Source organism: Onychostruthus taczanowskii, unplaced genomic scaffold (genome assembly GCF_017590055.1).
Source record: "Onychostruthus taczanowskii isolate IOZ18803 unplaced genomic scaffold, ASM1759005v1 scaffold185, whole genome shotgun sequence".
In the NCBI taxonomy this organism is placed as follows: Eukaryota; Metazoa; Chordata; class Aves; order Passeriformes; family Passeridae; genus Onychostruthus; species Onychostruthus taczanowskii.
Window position 1 is genome coordinate 128,861 of NW_024499073.1, and position 15,111 is coordinate 143,971.

General features: G+C 38.7%; 1 protein-coding gene across 4 annotated transcripts in view; it reads right to left on the reverse strand.

Annotated features, from left to right (window-relative positions):
* Positions 1 to 13,722, reverse strand: part of TEK (TEK receptor tyrosine kinase) — a 38,887-nt gene extending 25,165 nt beyond the window's left edge. For 2 of the 4 annotated variants that reach the window (XM_041401121.1, XM_041401118.1), the window contains exons 1-2: positions 13,397 to 13,721; positions 1,283 to 1,594 (exon numbers count right to left, since the gene is read on the reverse strand). In XM_041401121.1, coding sequence (XP_041257055.1) covers positions 1,283 to 1,594; positions 13,397 to 13,448 — 364 coding nt within the window. In that variant the 5' untranslated portion in view covers positions 13,449 to 13,721. Of the gene's footprint in view, positions 1 to 1,282; positions 1,595 to 13,396 lie in introns of all 4 variants that reach the window. The other 2 variants (XM_041401119.1, XM_041401120.1) reach the window with 2 other exon arrangements.
* Between the last annotated feature and the right edge of the window lie 1,389 nt (positions 13,723 to 15,111).

Here is a 15,111-nt window from a genome sequence, read left to right on the forward strand (position 1 = left end):
ACATTGACATTCCATGACTATTATCTTATCTCCTCCTCACTGCACCCTCCTTTGAAACAATGGAGTTGTCAGCCTGCATCTGCAGATCTTGGTGACCAATCCAACCCTTCAAAAACCAAATTTGGTCAGAGAAAACATAAGCCAAAGAAAAATGTGTATGTCCTACTTAGCTTGCTTCCAACCTGCTCATGTTCAAAGAAATAATAATAGGCACTGGCTGCAGCTCTTACAAATGAAAAAAATTTCCTTTTATAAATTTGTTATGTAAATTCAGGAGATACCTACAACAAAAATTGCTCTTACTAAAATCTTATGAAGAAAGATTAAAATTGTCAAGCGTCCTTGCAGACCAGTTGCCATGGCACAAAACATTAGCAGTGCAGTAAAATCTATTTTAAATTATCTTCAGTTTTGAAAATGTGATTGGCTGCAGAAAATTGCTCAAAATTTCTTGTGCCTTTCTGTAGTTGATGGTGATCTCTGATTTGGAAATTGTCCCAGAAGTCTAATGATGTCCAGAAACAGGAGAAATTTTGAACACACGGAAATGCAATTTAGAAATCTCACCTTCTTGTCCCACTACATCCCCGTGCATTTGCTTTTACTATTGTGCATAGCCTAAAACCAAAATAAAATGAATAGTGAAATCTGTAGTGGATTTTTGTGAATAACCTTCTCAGATTTTGGAAAACCTCTGGACTTCCAGTGCTGACGGATGTCTTTTTTTTTGTTTCCCCACACTGACACAGACTATGCAGATCCAGTGTTGCTGATCTGTAGTTTTACTAAACCTTATGCAAGGCAATTATTTTCTGGGCTCAGGTTGCCCAGAAACAACAATAATCTTTACTTAAGATAGATAGAGAAGTGATGCTTAGCTATCTACATCTCAGACCTGTCAAACTTTTAAAATGGAAGCGTGTTTGAAATCAAGGGTCTGGGATACAAGAAACCCAGTGCAGGAGTTGCCACCTGTGTCATTCCGTGGGGTCAGTGAGACCACTTTAATTGCTGACTTTGTCTTCCTGGCAGTAGCCAGATGCAGGCAGAATACTTACAGATGTCTGACTAACTTCCACAAGGAAATGACTAGCACCTAGTACCAACCAGGTTCTCTGCGCTGTAGAAAAAAAAAAAAGGCCTTTAACCAAGTCCATTTTTATTGACTCAGGACTGCCTTGCCTGGTCTGGGATCATGTTTGTGCCCACTTGTGTCAACCAGGAGTACTGCCAGTCTGCAAGCAGTGCCATGGCAAATTCAGATCTGACCACCATACTGTACCTCCCAGCGGCATCTTCGTGGTATGTATCCTTGTCACCTCCTCCTTGAGTTTCCCTTCACAGTAATATGCTCCAATAGTTTCACTGGCCTGTTCCCTCTTCCACACCACTGTTTTGGCTGCTGCTCTCTTGGAATCTTCATTAACTTCCAGTGGTTCTCGGTGCTGGTTTGCCACATCCTCCTGGTCCCGGCCTATCGTGATAGACTCACGGGAACGCCATTTGGAAGTGACACATATAAGCGATGTCTCGGAGTTGCCCACCAGAGGGAAGGAATTGATCAGTATAAGGTCCAGTGCTGCTTCTACTTTACCTAAAAAAAAAAAAAATCTAATGAAAAAACAATTTACTGCAGAATTTGATGTGGCCAATCAAATCACCAGGTCAGCTGTGTCATCCACCCAGTGCTCAGGTTTTCTCTGGCTGGTGCCGTGCACAGCGTTCATGCAGAATTGGATGAACACAGATTAAGTATTCTGCTAGAATGGCTTGAGGACTTATTTTTTATGACACAAACAGATGGAATTTGCTCTTCTTAGAAAAGGCTGTAAGTCTTGCAAATATGTTGAATTTCTTTTAAGAGCTGTTGTAGAAGCCCAAGGAAAACCATAGCAGATAGATCCATGTACAGTTAGACATGCACATAAATCCTCAATTATGGTGCTTTTCTGGTATCAGAATTGGTAGATGATCGGGTTGTCAATTTAACAGTGTTTCCTCAATCTCCTTTACCTGAATTTAGTACATATGAACTGATGTAAAGCAGTTATGACTTCAGGTATAGGAGATGGTAGTACTTTGACTACTTGGGGTATTTTTTTGCATCTGTTTTATGAATTTGGACTGAATTTTATGAGTTTTATGATTTTATAGTCAATCATATTAAATATTTGAAGCCCTAACAGACACTGGCAAGACCCATGGCACAAAGCAACTTATTCAAAAACAAAGAGCAAGTTGGCACCACTAGTTAAATGATGTCAGGTATAAATCACTCAAAATTGCTTCTTTTGATCAATAGGACTGCCAGAAGCACATAGAGGTGAAAGTTTCTTGGAAAATGAGTGATACAAGCCTAATTAAAATATCCTCTAGCAGAGTGCCACAGTTTTAGCTGTTCTAATGTGCATAGTTGAAGGGAAATTCAGCTCTCCTATAATGAACAATTGACAAATAATAGGTGTTTCCCTTTTTTTTTTTAAGTTCAGGGTAAGGAGAAGGGAAACACTAACATTTTTTCCAGCTGAAACAGGAAGAATAACTGATTTCTTTTATTCATCACATCTATTTTCCTGATTTGGATACAAATATATTTTGTATTTACATAGAGAAACCTAATATTTAGTGCCGGTCAGATTCCAAATGTTCTCTGATGGGAAGGAAGGGGTATAGTCTTAGATAAGGAAGGTCAAAAGATCGAAGTGCTGACTGCACTCTTTGCCCTGTGTCTCTGCAGTGCTTTGGGCCAAGGGAGGAGGTCCTCCTCTGCTTTCAATGCAAGCAACCACTCTGGGGACTGAAGTATCTTGACAGCACATTGACACTCACCACACCCAGCCAGCCTTCCACAGCCACCACCCTTTCATGTGCCAGCCCAGATAATCTGCAGTTACATAATGGAGAAATGAAACCTTCTGGAAATGTTGAAACAAACATTAAAGTAAATATTGCATAAACATGCAGGTCAGTAAAGTCAGTTCATCCTGCTGCACGTTGCAAATGTTCATCCTTTGAACAAAGTTAAAGAGGTATATGATAGAAATGAGGCCAAATTAATTTTATGGGACATTTGTCTCAAGGCTCTTAGTTTTATATGAGGAACATTTGTACTTTTACTATGGATGTGATGCATCAGCCAAAGGCCAATATAGCTCAACAATTACCAGCACTGCCAACAGCTTCAGTTTAGATCAGCAAGGATTACACGTCAGGTAAAAATATTCTTAAAATCACAAACTGCAAGATCCTGGTTTCTGCAAATTTTGCGAAACTCAGAATCAAATCTGGATTCAAGTTCTGTGACTTGACATGACTGAGGTCATGAATGAAGTCAGGCCCAGTGTTACAGACTGGAAGGGAAATATTCTTTCTGCCTGGCACCCACAGGGCACAGAGCTACAGCTGCCTTTCCAACACAAAGGTGTGGGCCCAAGGGCTGGTGTTCTTCAGAGGGACAGCTGGTCATCCAGGGCTCCAGTTCCATTTTCCCTAGTATTTGTCCTTTCCTCTGACTTCCACCAAAGAGTGAAAGGTGAAAATAACACCTTTTTCCTCCCCTTCTTCTCAACCTTTTAATACTCTGAGAAAAAACAGTAGGAGAAGCCCGAATTTTGAGGACGAGCTTTCATGCTGCCTTTGATCCATATAGAAAGCAACATTCTACCAAATTCAGGCCATTTGCTGCATATTTATTTCCTTGTTGTAAATTCATGCAATAAAGGTGTAGAACAAGTAGACATATTGCTTTTTTAAACTTGAGAATATTCTGGGTGAATCAAAATCTAGCCACCAGTGGACAGATAATGTTCTGTTTCACTGTCTAAAGATAGGTGGCTTTTTGACATATTAAACAAAAAGCCCAAACAGGGTAGCCCAGACACCTCAATGAGGCAGAGAGAACACAGATAGAGTTTCTTCCCAGAGAAACATAAAAGAATTTTCTGCCTCTAAAAGGAATTTATATCTATGTGTAAGTATGGAATTATATGTCAAACATGACTTGTATGACTTTGCATGACTTTGCAGCTGAGGTTTCATAGCTGGAATATACTGCAAGCAGAAATGAAAATATTGAAAGTTTTGCACCAATAAAAGTTATGCTTCAGATATAATTTGAAAAAGGAAAAAAAAAAAAAAAAGAATTTTTTTTTTTTTTCATTTTAGAAATATAAGGCCTTGGAGGTGATAGCAATGTTTTCTTTGACCCCACTGGGTGGGGATTCATACAGCATCTGTTTATGATAATGCAATTTCAAATAAACCAACTGTTCTTGCTAGAAAGGAACTTATCTAGTCTGGCAAAATTTAGGTAAAACATGTCCTAGATGTTAATGAAGGTTTTGAGTATGTAAGAACCAAATAAGGCAACAGAATTTAGCTCTGAGAAAAGCACAGAAAATAGAGACAGGAAACAGCCTATCTCAGCAACAGGGACATTCCTCTCTGCTGCCTTGAAAAAGTCCTTTCACTCCTGCCCTGGTCCTCGAAGAAGAGACCTTATCAGGAAGGCAATTTGCTGTGTGTGCAAATAGATTTTGAGAAGAGAAAGCACTTGCAGAAGGCTAATGCTGTAAATGGAAAATACTATGCAAAGAAGACCCATTGCCAAGTATTTATGACACATCACACACTGTGATTCCGTGCTTTGGGTCTTTCCAGCACAGTGAAAATGTCATCCTCTATAGAAGCTTAAATAACAGGAGACTGACTATAGCCCAGACAGCAAAATAAATGGAGGGAAAGGCTTACAGTTCCTCTTGGCACACTCCAAACTACAGGATTGTCCTCCTCCTTGCTGGGTGACACTCAGCTGTACATTTCACAGCTTTTCCAGTACAAATTTCTGCCACCCAGAGAGCTAATTGTATCCTGTGCTGCATCCAAAGCAGTGCAGCCAGCAGGGCAAGGGAGGGGATTCTGCCCCTCTGGTCTGGCAAGAGGGGAACCCTGCATCCAGCTCTGGGGTCCCAACACAGGAAGGACATAGACCTGTAGAAACAGGTGCACAAGAGGCTATGTAGATGATGGAGTGCTGGAGCACCTCTCCTATGAGGAAAGGCTGTGAGAGTTGGGATTATTCAGCATGGGGAAGAGATGACTCCAGGGAGACCTTATAGCACCTTCCGGTTCCTAAAAGGGCTACAAGAAAGTTGGAGAGGGAATTTGTCAAGGGCATGTAGTGATGGAATAAGGGGTAATGCCTTGAAACAACAGGAGGGTCAATTTAGATATAAGGAAGGAATTTTTCATAATGAGGGAGGTGAATGGCTAGAACAGGTTATCCAGAGAAGTTGTGGATGCCTCATCCCTGGAAGTGTTCAAGGCCAGGCTGGATGGAGCAGCCAGGTCTAAATGAAGGTGTCCCTGTCCATAGGAGTGAGATTGGAACTAGATGACCTTAAAAAGGTTCCTTCCAACTCAAATTATTTTATGATTCTATGATATTCAACTGCAGAATTTGTGCTAGACAGAGAATAAATTTGTCATGCTGTGTCTATGTGTTCTTATTCCCTACCAAAATGCCATTTATACAGGCACAGCCATCATATTTTCTGTGCTGCATTGCACCAGCAAAACTCAGCTAGGGTCAGCCCAAAGAAACAGTTCTCAGAAATTCCCTAGAACATATCCCAGACATAGTTCTACTCAAAGAGCAAGTGAGTCTGTGACAGAGATTAAAATATCACTGCTCTAGGTCATTATTGGTGCAAGATACTAGGATTCATGAGTAAATGTGGCAATCTTGAGTTGAGATAGTTTAATGCCACAGATAGTACACAAAGCAACTCTTAGACCAACAAAATCAACAAATTAACAAAAATCTTGATTTGTCCTTTCCTCTGACAGTCCATATACTTCCAGATTTCCACTGTTAACCCTTGTCTTCTCTCTAGGAAAACATGGGAAAATTCTAGGCACTTTCTATCTAGCGTGAGGCCTTTGCAAAGTTATCTGTTATTTGGAAAAAATGTTCAACACAATGGCTTATGCTCCTCTTCCACAGCAAGCAGCCAGAGTTGTCAGCTCCATCACAGGGTAACCACACCTCACTGTCCTTCAAAGCCCATATAATATGGATACAGATCATATTTGCAAGGGGTATTGAGAATTCAAACTTCTGAGGAAGGCTTTAGTTGTTAATAATGATTGGTAGCAGAAGCAAAGAAACTATTTAGACATTACACACCTAAAGATATATCTATTTCCTTATATTTGTAGAGCTTTATTACTGATTGCTTGAAATTACTATAAGGAAGAAGTCTTCCTCCTGGTATTTGGAGTAACAGATCAAGGTGAAGATCTTTTGTAGAGGTAAGCAGAAAGGCTGATATTTTTAAAGTACTAATTATTTAAGAGAATATGAAAGGACAGAAAATTACAGTAAATTCCACTCAATTTTTCACCATGTGAAGCAGAGAACAGATGTAATATGTAATGCTTATGTAGTTTGGGTTTTTTTTGGTGTTTTTTGGTTTTTTTTTTTTTTTTTTTTTTTGGTTTTTACTGTTATTGCTTGGAAAACAAATTATTCCTGCTATTAGGCATCTGGAAACAGGAATGTAAAACATATAGATACTATATTGGTGGGGAAAAAGTAGAATGTGTGCTTAGTTTTGTGTTATGCTGAAAGTGAAATAGTCAGTTGCATATGACACTCACTGCAGGATTTAAAAATACTTTAGAGACTGGTGAAAATGTATGTCCCAAACTTTTAAGTCATCAATCCTTCTTCCTGAAAGTTTCTTAAAATATAAAAATGAGCACTCCATCTGCTTGAAATAATAAGGTTTTGATTTAGAACAAACCCAACTTGCTAAATAGCCTAAACCTCAGTATTTCTCATTGTGTCTTGTTTTGTAGTTATAGCTTCAGCTGTACCCTTTCCAGTCTTATTTTTTGGTATAAAACCATGTATCAGATTAAAAGAATGAAATTAATCTATTTAGAAATATAAATGGCAGGCACACAAGCAATTTTGCTGAGGAAGTGTAGCATTTGATTAATTCTTGGGGAAGTACTGAATAAACAATGATTAAAAAAAATTAATTAACTAGACAACGTGTGAGATAATCAGGCTGAAAACAATGCAAATTACATATGAAGAAATAAATAAAATAGAGACCAAATCAACAGGTCTCCTCTTCCAAAAATAAAAAAAATTAAGTACTCCTTACTTAATATTAAAGCCAGTCAGAAACTAACCCAAAACATTAACTGATGAGCATAATTTTCATAGGAAGAGTAGAACCAGAATCTGGCACCAAACCAGAATCTGGCAATTTTGGATGGGTTTTCTTGGGCTCTCAACACTTATATTATTTTTTTGTTCATTCTCAAAAAAGGAAATTATCTGGGGGGCTTTGAAACCATGAATTCATTTTATGGGTTCAGTGATCATTAAATGTCCTGGAAATGTTATCTGGAATGCAAAGATAGCAGCAGCTCAGGTAATTTCTCCCAGTGAGTCAGATTATCTTCTGACAGCTCACTCCTCCACAGGAAAACAAGGCTGAAGTTATTACTGTCCAAAGAGAGTAAGATTCTCTAACCTAGAACTGGAACAATAGGGGTGAAAAAAAAGACAGAAATGCTCCTGGAAAACATCTGATAAATTAGCTAACAACCAGGTTTCCCAATAAAACCTTTTTTGTTGTTTATTAAAGAATCTTGTAATTTTGTTTTACATGATGCTACTGTGCAGCTGTGTGATGCTTCACCATTCCAATAGCAAGACCACTTGCCCTTAGAAATAGGGCACTATTTGTGGGGGGAAGATATTGTGAAACTAATAAGAGATGAAAAATTACTGACAAGCTATCACTATGGTACTTACCAGTAGTGGGAAGACCAGAGCATGTGCCTGAAAAACAAAATATTTTCAAAGCTATAAGGGCTGCCTGTCTTGGTATCTGCTCATCTGCCTTTGGGTACTTCTGGTGCAGCTGAAGGAAATACCACTGCCTTCTTTTATTCTCTGCATGTCTGTTGTTTCACAACCTGTCAAAACAGCCTTTCAAGATGAAAAAGCTGGAAGAGAAACAGTGCTGCAGCTTTGTTGGGGTTTCCAGGGGAGAAGCCGTGCTGAAATATATTTCTCTGTGTGTGTGTGTGTGTAACCAAAACACAAAAAAAAACCAAAACATGATTTGTCATGATTTCTCCTTAGGCCTGGTTGACCACAAGTGAGTAAAATGGGAAACAACATAGCAGCACCAATGGCTATTTGAATAACAAGCTGATAGTATGCCAGGTAATGCTGAAAATGTTGAAAGAGGCTGAAGAACATGGGAAAGCTCCAGTAGGACAGGCTTGTAGTCCAGGTGCATCTGGTTGGATTTGCAGCCAGCAAAATATGGGTATCATATCATCAGGAGTGTATGTGCACATCAAAATAAATATGTTCATAACAAGGCTGGCCCTTGTCAGTTGCATTATGAAGCTTGTACTTGTACTGCAAGTGTGCCAAGCTGAAGTAGGTAAAATAACACAGGTAAACAATTAGTCAGTGCATAAAATAAGCATAAGATTGGCTGTCTGTGAGCACTGACTGCTGGGAGAACATATTCTAATATGCTCTTGCCTTTACAGAAGGGCATCCTCACTTTGCCACTTACTGATTTTTCTGACTAAAGTAGCTGGGAGGTGTTTCTGGTGCTAAGCACATTTTGTGACTAAGGAGGCCAAGGCCCCTGACCAGTTGCTTGTCTGCGATGAACAGGAAATAACACAAGGGAAAATCATCAGCACAATCAGAAGTGCAGTTAGAATTGCATTGTCAAGGAAGGTTTGTTATACTCCAAAGGAGAAATTAACTGAACCACTTCATTAGTCACACTGACAGCGCAAAAAAATAAATAGCAATCAAGAAAAGAATACCAGCCTTGAAGTAAAAAGTTTGCATTTCTGAAAAGAGAAATGTCATTTGTTAATGTATCTTTCAAAAATCCTTTCATAACATAGCAAATGCCTAACTAATATCTTTACATCATAAAGAGATCAATGGTTCCAAGCGATGAATTACAAAATGTATTTTGATACATTTTAACTTCTTTAGGATATGACTCTTGTTTAACAGTTGGAGAACAGTTATCAAATCGGTAATATAAATATTCACCATTTTAAATTCCTTATAGGAAATTCTCTCTTTTAGACATGGGTTATTCTTTGCTGTGTGCCTCCACTGAAACCACAGTGGAACAGCATCCCAAATACAACCTACCCAGTACAGGATAGAGACTGTCTTTGGAGGGCAGTTCTCTGCTGCAGATTCTCTAAGATTTTCATCCCTCCACTCCCAGATAGATCTTACAGAGGGACCTGGTCAGGGAACTAAATCAGTTTCACACAAGTAGTAGGTGCATCCATTTTGCTTCATTGCTCCTGTGCCTACCCTTCATACCTCCATGACTTCTTGGTCTTCCAAGACAGCTGAACAGGGTTTTTTGTTTGTTTAAGAGATGGGTCTAGGGCAAGCAAGCTTGTGCATGTGACTGATACAGAGTCAGTTTCCAGCCCAGGTAATTCTCACTGTCAGCACATGAAGGCCCACCTGCATCTCCCCTGCCCTAGAGACAGCTGTTCAGTGACAGTCAGTATCTATGACTTCTATTCTCCCTCTTGTACAGTAAAGCCTTCCAGATAAAAATCTTGTGGGTACCAGACAATCTGTGCAAAATATTACAGCTTCAGTTCAGTTTTCCCTTAAATGAAAATTCAGCAAAAAAGTCATCTACCCATCTTAATTATGACTAAGTATAAAAACCGTACAGTACCTGTATGTTCAGGCATCTATATATGAAAATTGCATCTAAAACAATAGCATATGTTAACATTTAGAAATGTGGTGTGGCTTCATTTCACCCTTTCAGAGCTGATTCCTTTGGTCCTGATGTAATGCCTTTTCACTCCTGACCACTCCCAGCTGTTGAAATTACTTTTGGGAACACAAGCTTCCTGAGAGCTACTCTGCATCTCAGTAGGTGTGAACCAGGAACAGTATGGAAGGTAGCTGCAATTTGAGTGTCTCACAAATCACATACACTTCAGGAACAAAATATGAATTTGTTTAAAATTCCTCTAATTCACATTACTAGTTGAATAATTTAGGCGTCAGAAAGGTTGTGCATCAGTGTAATGTCTGGTCATGTGACAAATACCTGATATTAAAACCTCACAGTTGTAGTTATGAAATACTTGATATTTGAAAGGTCAGAAGTGGTTTTTCCTCCATTTCTTTGTGGAAAGTTCAAAACTCCAGCACTCAGCCACATGACACACTGAAGTTCAGCTGTCACTTTGATCTGACAGCTATTTGAAGATGCTCACAGAGGCCTAGTCCCTTTAATTGTGGGAAGAATGACATTCTTGTTCAGTGTCACAGGCATGGATTAGCCACTGCTTAATACAGGTTTTCTTTTGGTTAATTTAAACTTGAAAAGAGAAATAAAAGTTTTGAAGCAGAATTGTTAGAACTTTCCAATCCAACTAAAAATTTTGACTTGTAATTTTGAAAAGCCTACAGCATTATAAAGGTGCTTGTGTGTCTGGTGATGTATGTTAAAAGCTGTTCAACTTTCCAAATATGAAAATTAGTCACATAATACAGATAATTTAGATGTTTTTTTCCCCATAACACTTACTGATCCCAAAGAAAATGCATAGAAGCCATCCACATAGATGGTAGAGAGCAACTGAATGCTACTGCACTGGTTTGCTCCACTGCTACCTTTTTCTAAAAAGGCTATTATAATCTTTTAAGTCTTTTACCATATATGGGTCCAACAGCTAAATTAAAAAAAAAAAAAAAAAAAAAAAGCCATATTCCAAGAAAGCCACTGGATCTAAGATTATTGGAAGAACAAAATTGCAGCATAGAAAATTCTGTCTTGGGAAAGGAGATTTGATGATATATTTTTTTACTAATAGACAATTGTTGCTGGTTTTCACCAGTACTTTATTGATAAAGGATAAATAAAATAAAGCTCACACCTGAACATCTCTGAGAGTTAGCTCACTGTGAGAAACTGCAAGCATATTTCTAGACCATCTGAGGACACCTGAGAATACCAGAGGCATTTCTGAGGCAAAATGCAAGTTGTGACACTCATTCCTTGCCTTAGAGGAATAAGCAAATTTGGAGCTCTTCTTTGGTAAGAACTCAACAGGCTGAACCTAGCCACAAGCTTGGCATTTGAATCCATACTTCAGGATAGACGTCAGCATAATTTTGCTAGTTTAAAATGTCAGTGACATAAACAACCAAAAAAAAAAAACCAAAAAAAACCCCATGTGGTGACACTCAATCCAGTTTGTAGAATCCCAGCAGGATTAAATTCAACTCCTTATCAGTTTAATTGAACATTTGCTCTGGAATGTGGAGAGTGCAAATGTGAGCATTTGTGTATACTTTGAATGCCACCTTCCAAACTGGATCATTAGCTCTAGCTGCTAATGGAGTACTGCTATTAAAAATAAAAAGACATTAAATCAAAGGCCATTTCTCCTAATGGGAACCAAGTCAGTGGTTTTCACCTTGGAAAAGGGTGGAGTGGATTTTGTGCCTACACAGCAACTCACCCAGAGAAGCCCACAATCATCTGGGATAAGGTTAAGCCAGTTCAGTGTCTGTGCTCAGTGTAGACCCTCCCCTGCTCAGGGAATGTCATTCCTGCTTTCCTGAACTCCGCCTGCAGTATCTAGAGGAAAGCAGGCTCACATTGTCTTCCACTGCTCGCCCCAGGAAACATGATATCATTCTCAAACAAAAGCGGGAAAGCTGACAGATCTATTGAGATGGGTGTGACTACAGCACACACCTCGCTGGTCAGCCCCTGTGGAAAATTCAGTGACTGGCAGCTCATTGGTGATCGGCTGTCTGTGTCTCCTCATTTTTATAGCTAATCTCGGCAAATGCCTTGTTTCTCCTATATTTGTGACTTAATGAACGTCACTGTTATCTGTGTCAAATACATATATGACACCATGCAGAGAAACAGGAGGGACAAGGAAAAAAATTGGAATAACTGGACTAACTTTTCTTCTCCATCTATAATGCTTATAGCACCAGATATTACCAAAAAGTGTAAAGCTGGAAGTAATCTGAGGACTAAATAAGTTGAATCCATGTGCAGCTAAACAACCAAGAAAATGAAGCCATAGAAGAGGAATTGCTAATAACAATATGTAGCTTATTACAACAATTGCTAGATAAGAATATTTCCAAACATGATTTCAACAGATTAAAAACTTTTTTTGGTCTGTATTAGCCTCTAGCTTTTTATCGATGCCAAAAGTAACATCTCAAATTCGTAATTTTATTGTTAACAGCTGTTAGCATGCTGCTAATCAGGAAGATCTGTGCAAAGCAATTGTGAAGGCAGTTGCAGAGAAATGAGGACTTCTGCCTTTTCTTGCTACTTTCTGGTTTTCATTGCAAGACAATTTGCAGTTCTACAGCACATTACATTTTTACTGTGAGATGGACTGAAACAACCTGTATATATCTCAATATATACTCAAGGGTGAGTAAAGAATCTAAGGTTATCATGTGACTTAATGTCAGTTGACTTCACATATTTTTACAGAAGAAACTGACTAGAAAATGAGGATTGTAAAAGTGTAAAAATGATACTCAAATGTGAAGTAACTGAATCTGGTGGCAGGAGGACAGTCTTCCTCAGGGCTCTGCATGTGATATGGTTCAGCAAGATATCTCAAACATTAATGCTGAAATTACTGTAAGCTAAATTTGAATCAGTATCATATTTCTGTATACCTTTCTTCAGATATCTCTTATGATAACTTCTGACTTGCTGAACTAATGACATTTGCTAATAATACCATATAACCATATTTGATGTGTTTTTAGTTGATCTTGTATTTTCTCCCTTTTTTGCTCACTGACTTTCATCTAAATCCCACTTGTGGAATCTTGTCTAAAACCAGATACTGGAATAGCTACACACATCAAGTGTACATCTAGTTCATAAAGTCAGTAACAGAAGAAATTGACATTTAATCTGTACTTAGAACAGATTTCTTAGGGAACGACATCAATGGTTTTAAAGTTTTCAGCTGTGTGAAAAAAATTGTACCATTAGAAAGAAAAAAAACCCTGCTGCAACATGTGTCAACAAATAACTTCAACAGTTAAAAGCTGCAGCAGTGGATCCTACATGTAGTTAAATCACCCCCAGTTGCTTGGCCCCAGTCCTGCCCTCACTCGCTGCAAGAGCTCTGCACAGAGATGTGGACTTACTGAAACAAACATGAGTACTTAAATCAGTAGAGGTAAACACTGGAGGGAAGGGCAGACAGTGAAAGAGTAGATGCATACTGTGTGAAAAACAAAGAAAGGCATGACAGGTCCACTACAGCTATTAAAGGCAAAGTTTACCTGAAATCAACAGGCTGAATCCATAGAGAACTAGGTGTGCTAGAGGGTCCATGCTTTCCAAAGTATATCCATCCAGTTCTTACAGTCGCTCATGGAGTATCCTTTCCCTGGCGTAGACCTTTAGCAGTTACTCTTGTCCTGCATGGTACACTGTTTACAAGTCACAGGCAAGAAATCAGAGCACTGGCGCAGACTGGAATGGTCTCATTGCTGTCTGAGTACAGGGAGTTTAAGTTCCTTTTTCCTGTTTCCTTTGTAGATTAGGATGGGAAAGGCAGGATCTTAAAGGCATTTTTGTATCAGCAGGACTGCAGGGCAGTGCAAATCCCATCTGTCCAGCAATACATCAAAACAATTATCTGGAGCTGCTGGAGAAGCAGGGGACTGCTGCTGTTCATAGTCAGCAGAATAGGAACAATGATGGCATCCTCCAGTAGGCGGGAGAGTGCAAGTAAAACATCCTCCACCTAGGTACAGTAGATGGAAAGTGTTATTATCTCCTTCGAGACCAGGTCTAATAACTTCTCAGGGTGCTATTGTGTTTTCCCTTATTTATTTAATACACACGTAAGCTGCTGGCTGCAATGCATTTCTGCACACAATAATGAAAATATGAAGTAAACAGTAATAAAGCAGCCAGCTGAAGCCAGTATAGACCAAAGCCATCCACAATCCAGAGAACTACTCCCTTAGTTCATGTGTTTCATTGGAAACAATTTTTCTTTACATTTGACAATTGGAAACAGACTGAAAACTTGTTGCAATAATAAATCTCACACTGAGTTATTATGACTTCAGTAGGATTAAAATGCCCATATCACTCAGGGAGGTCTTGGAAGCAAAAACAAAATCCAAAGAAAAAAATACAAAGAAAAGCAGAAAAAAATTTAAATAAATAGAAAGGCAGGACTCAAATATATAAACTGAATTGAAAATAAAGAGCAGTCTTATTTACCACTTGACAAAACATGATTCATGGCAATATAATATTTGGAAGTTCTGTAGTCCTGCCAAGATGCCAACAGCCAGAATTACCTTTATAGAAGTACAGAAAAAGGAATGTTCATCATAATTTTGCAAAAGGGGTATGAGTTTATTCTACTTTAATTTCCTTTTAGCTTTCGCTTGTAGTGTAGATTTCACAGAGGAAGTCCTTCATACCCAAGATTTACTGCCATGTGGAGAGAAGGGTTACAACCACAGCAAATGGGAAGGCAGCAGCCCAGAGGTCCTTACTTACTGTGTGTGCCTCCTGGCCCTCCATATAACTGAAAGCCAAAACAAGTAGAAATTTATACTGAAAATACCCTTTGGGTGCAAAAACACAGTATGAGGTACAAACACCACTAAAATTCCTTTTTGACACTTAAAGGAGGCAGAATGTAAGATATTTATTTGGTTTGGTTTCAGACGAAAAAAATCCATGTATTTTTTATCCATTTCACATTTTGGAGAACATCTACTCTTTTTCTAATCCTAGACATGAAGTAGCAGTGATTATCCCTTTCCAATTGCACTTTAGCTTTTGTAAGTCTGCAAGCAGCGATCCCTCCAATACCAGAATACTTACTGTATTAGCAGATACTAAGTATTATCATACTTCCTATCTAGTGGATAACTGTTTTGTCATTCATTTAACCTGTTTATAAGTTGGCCAATCCTCGACTATTTTTTAATGTCTTTTGATTTGTTGAAGGATGGGGAGCAGGGAGGAA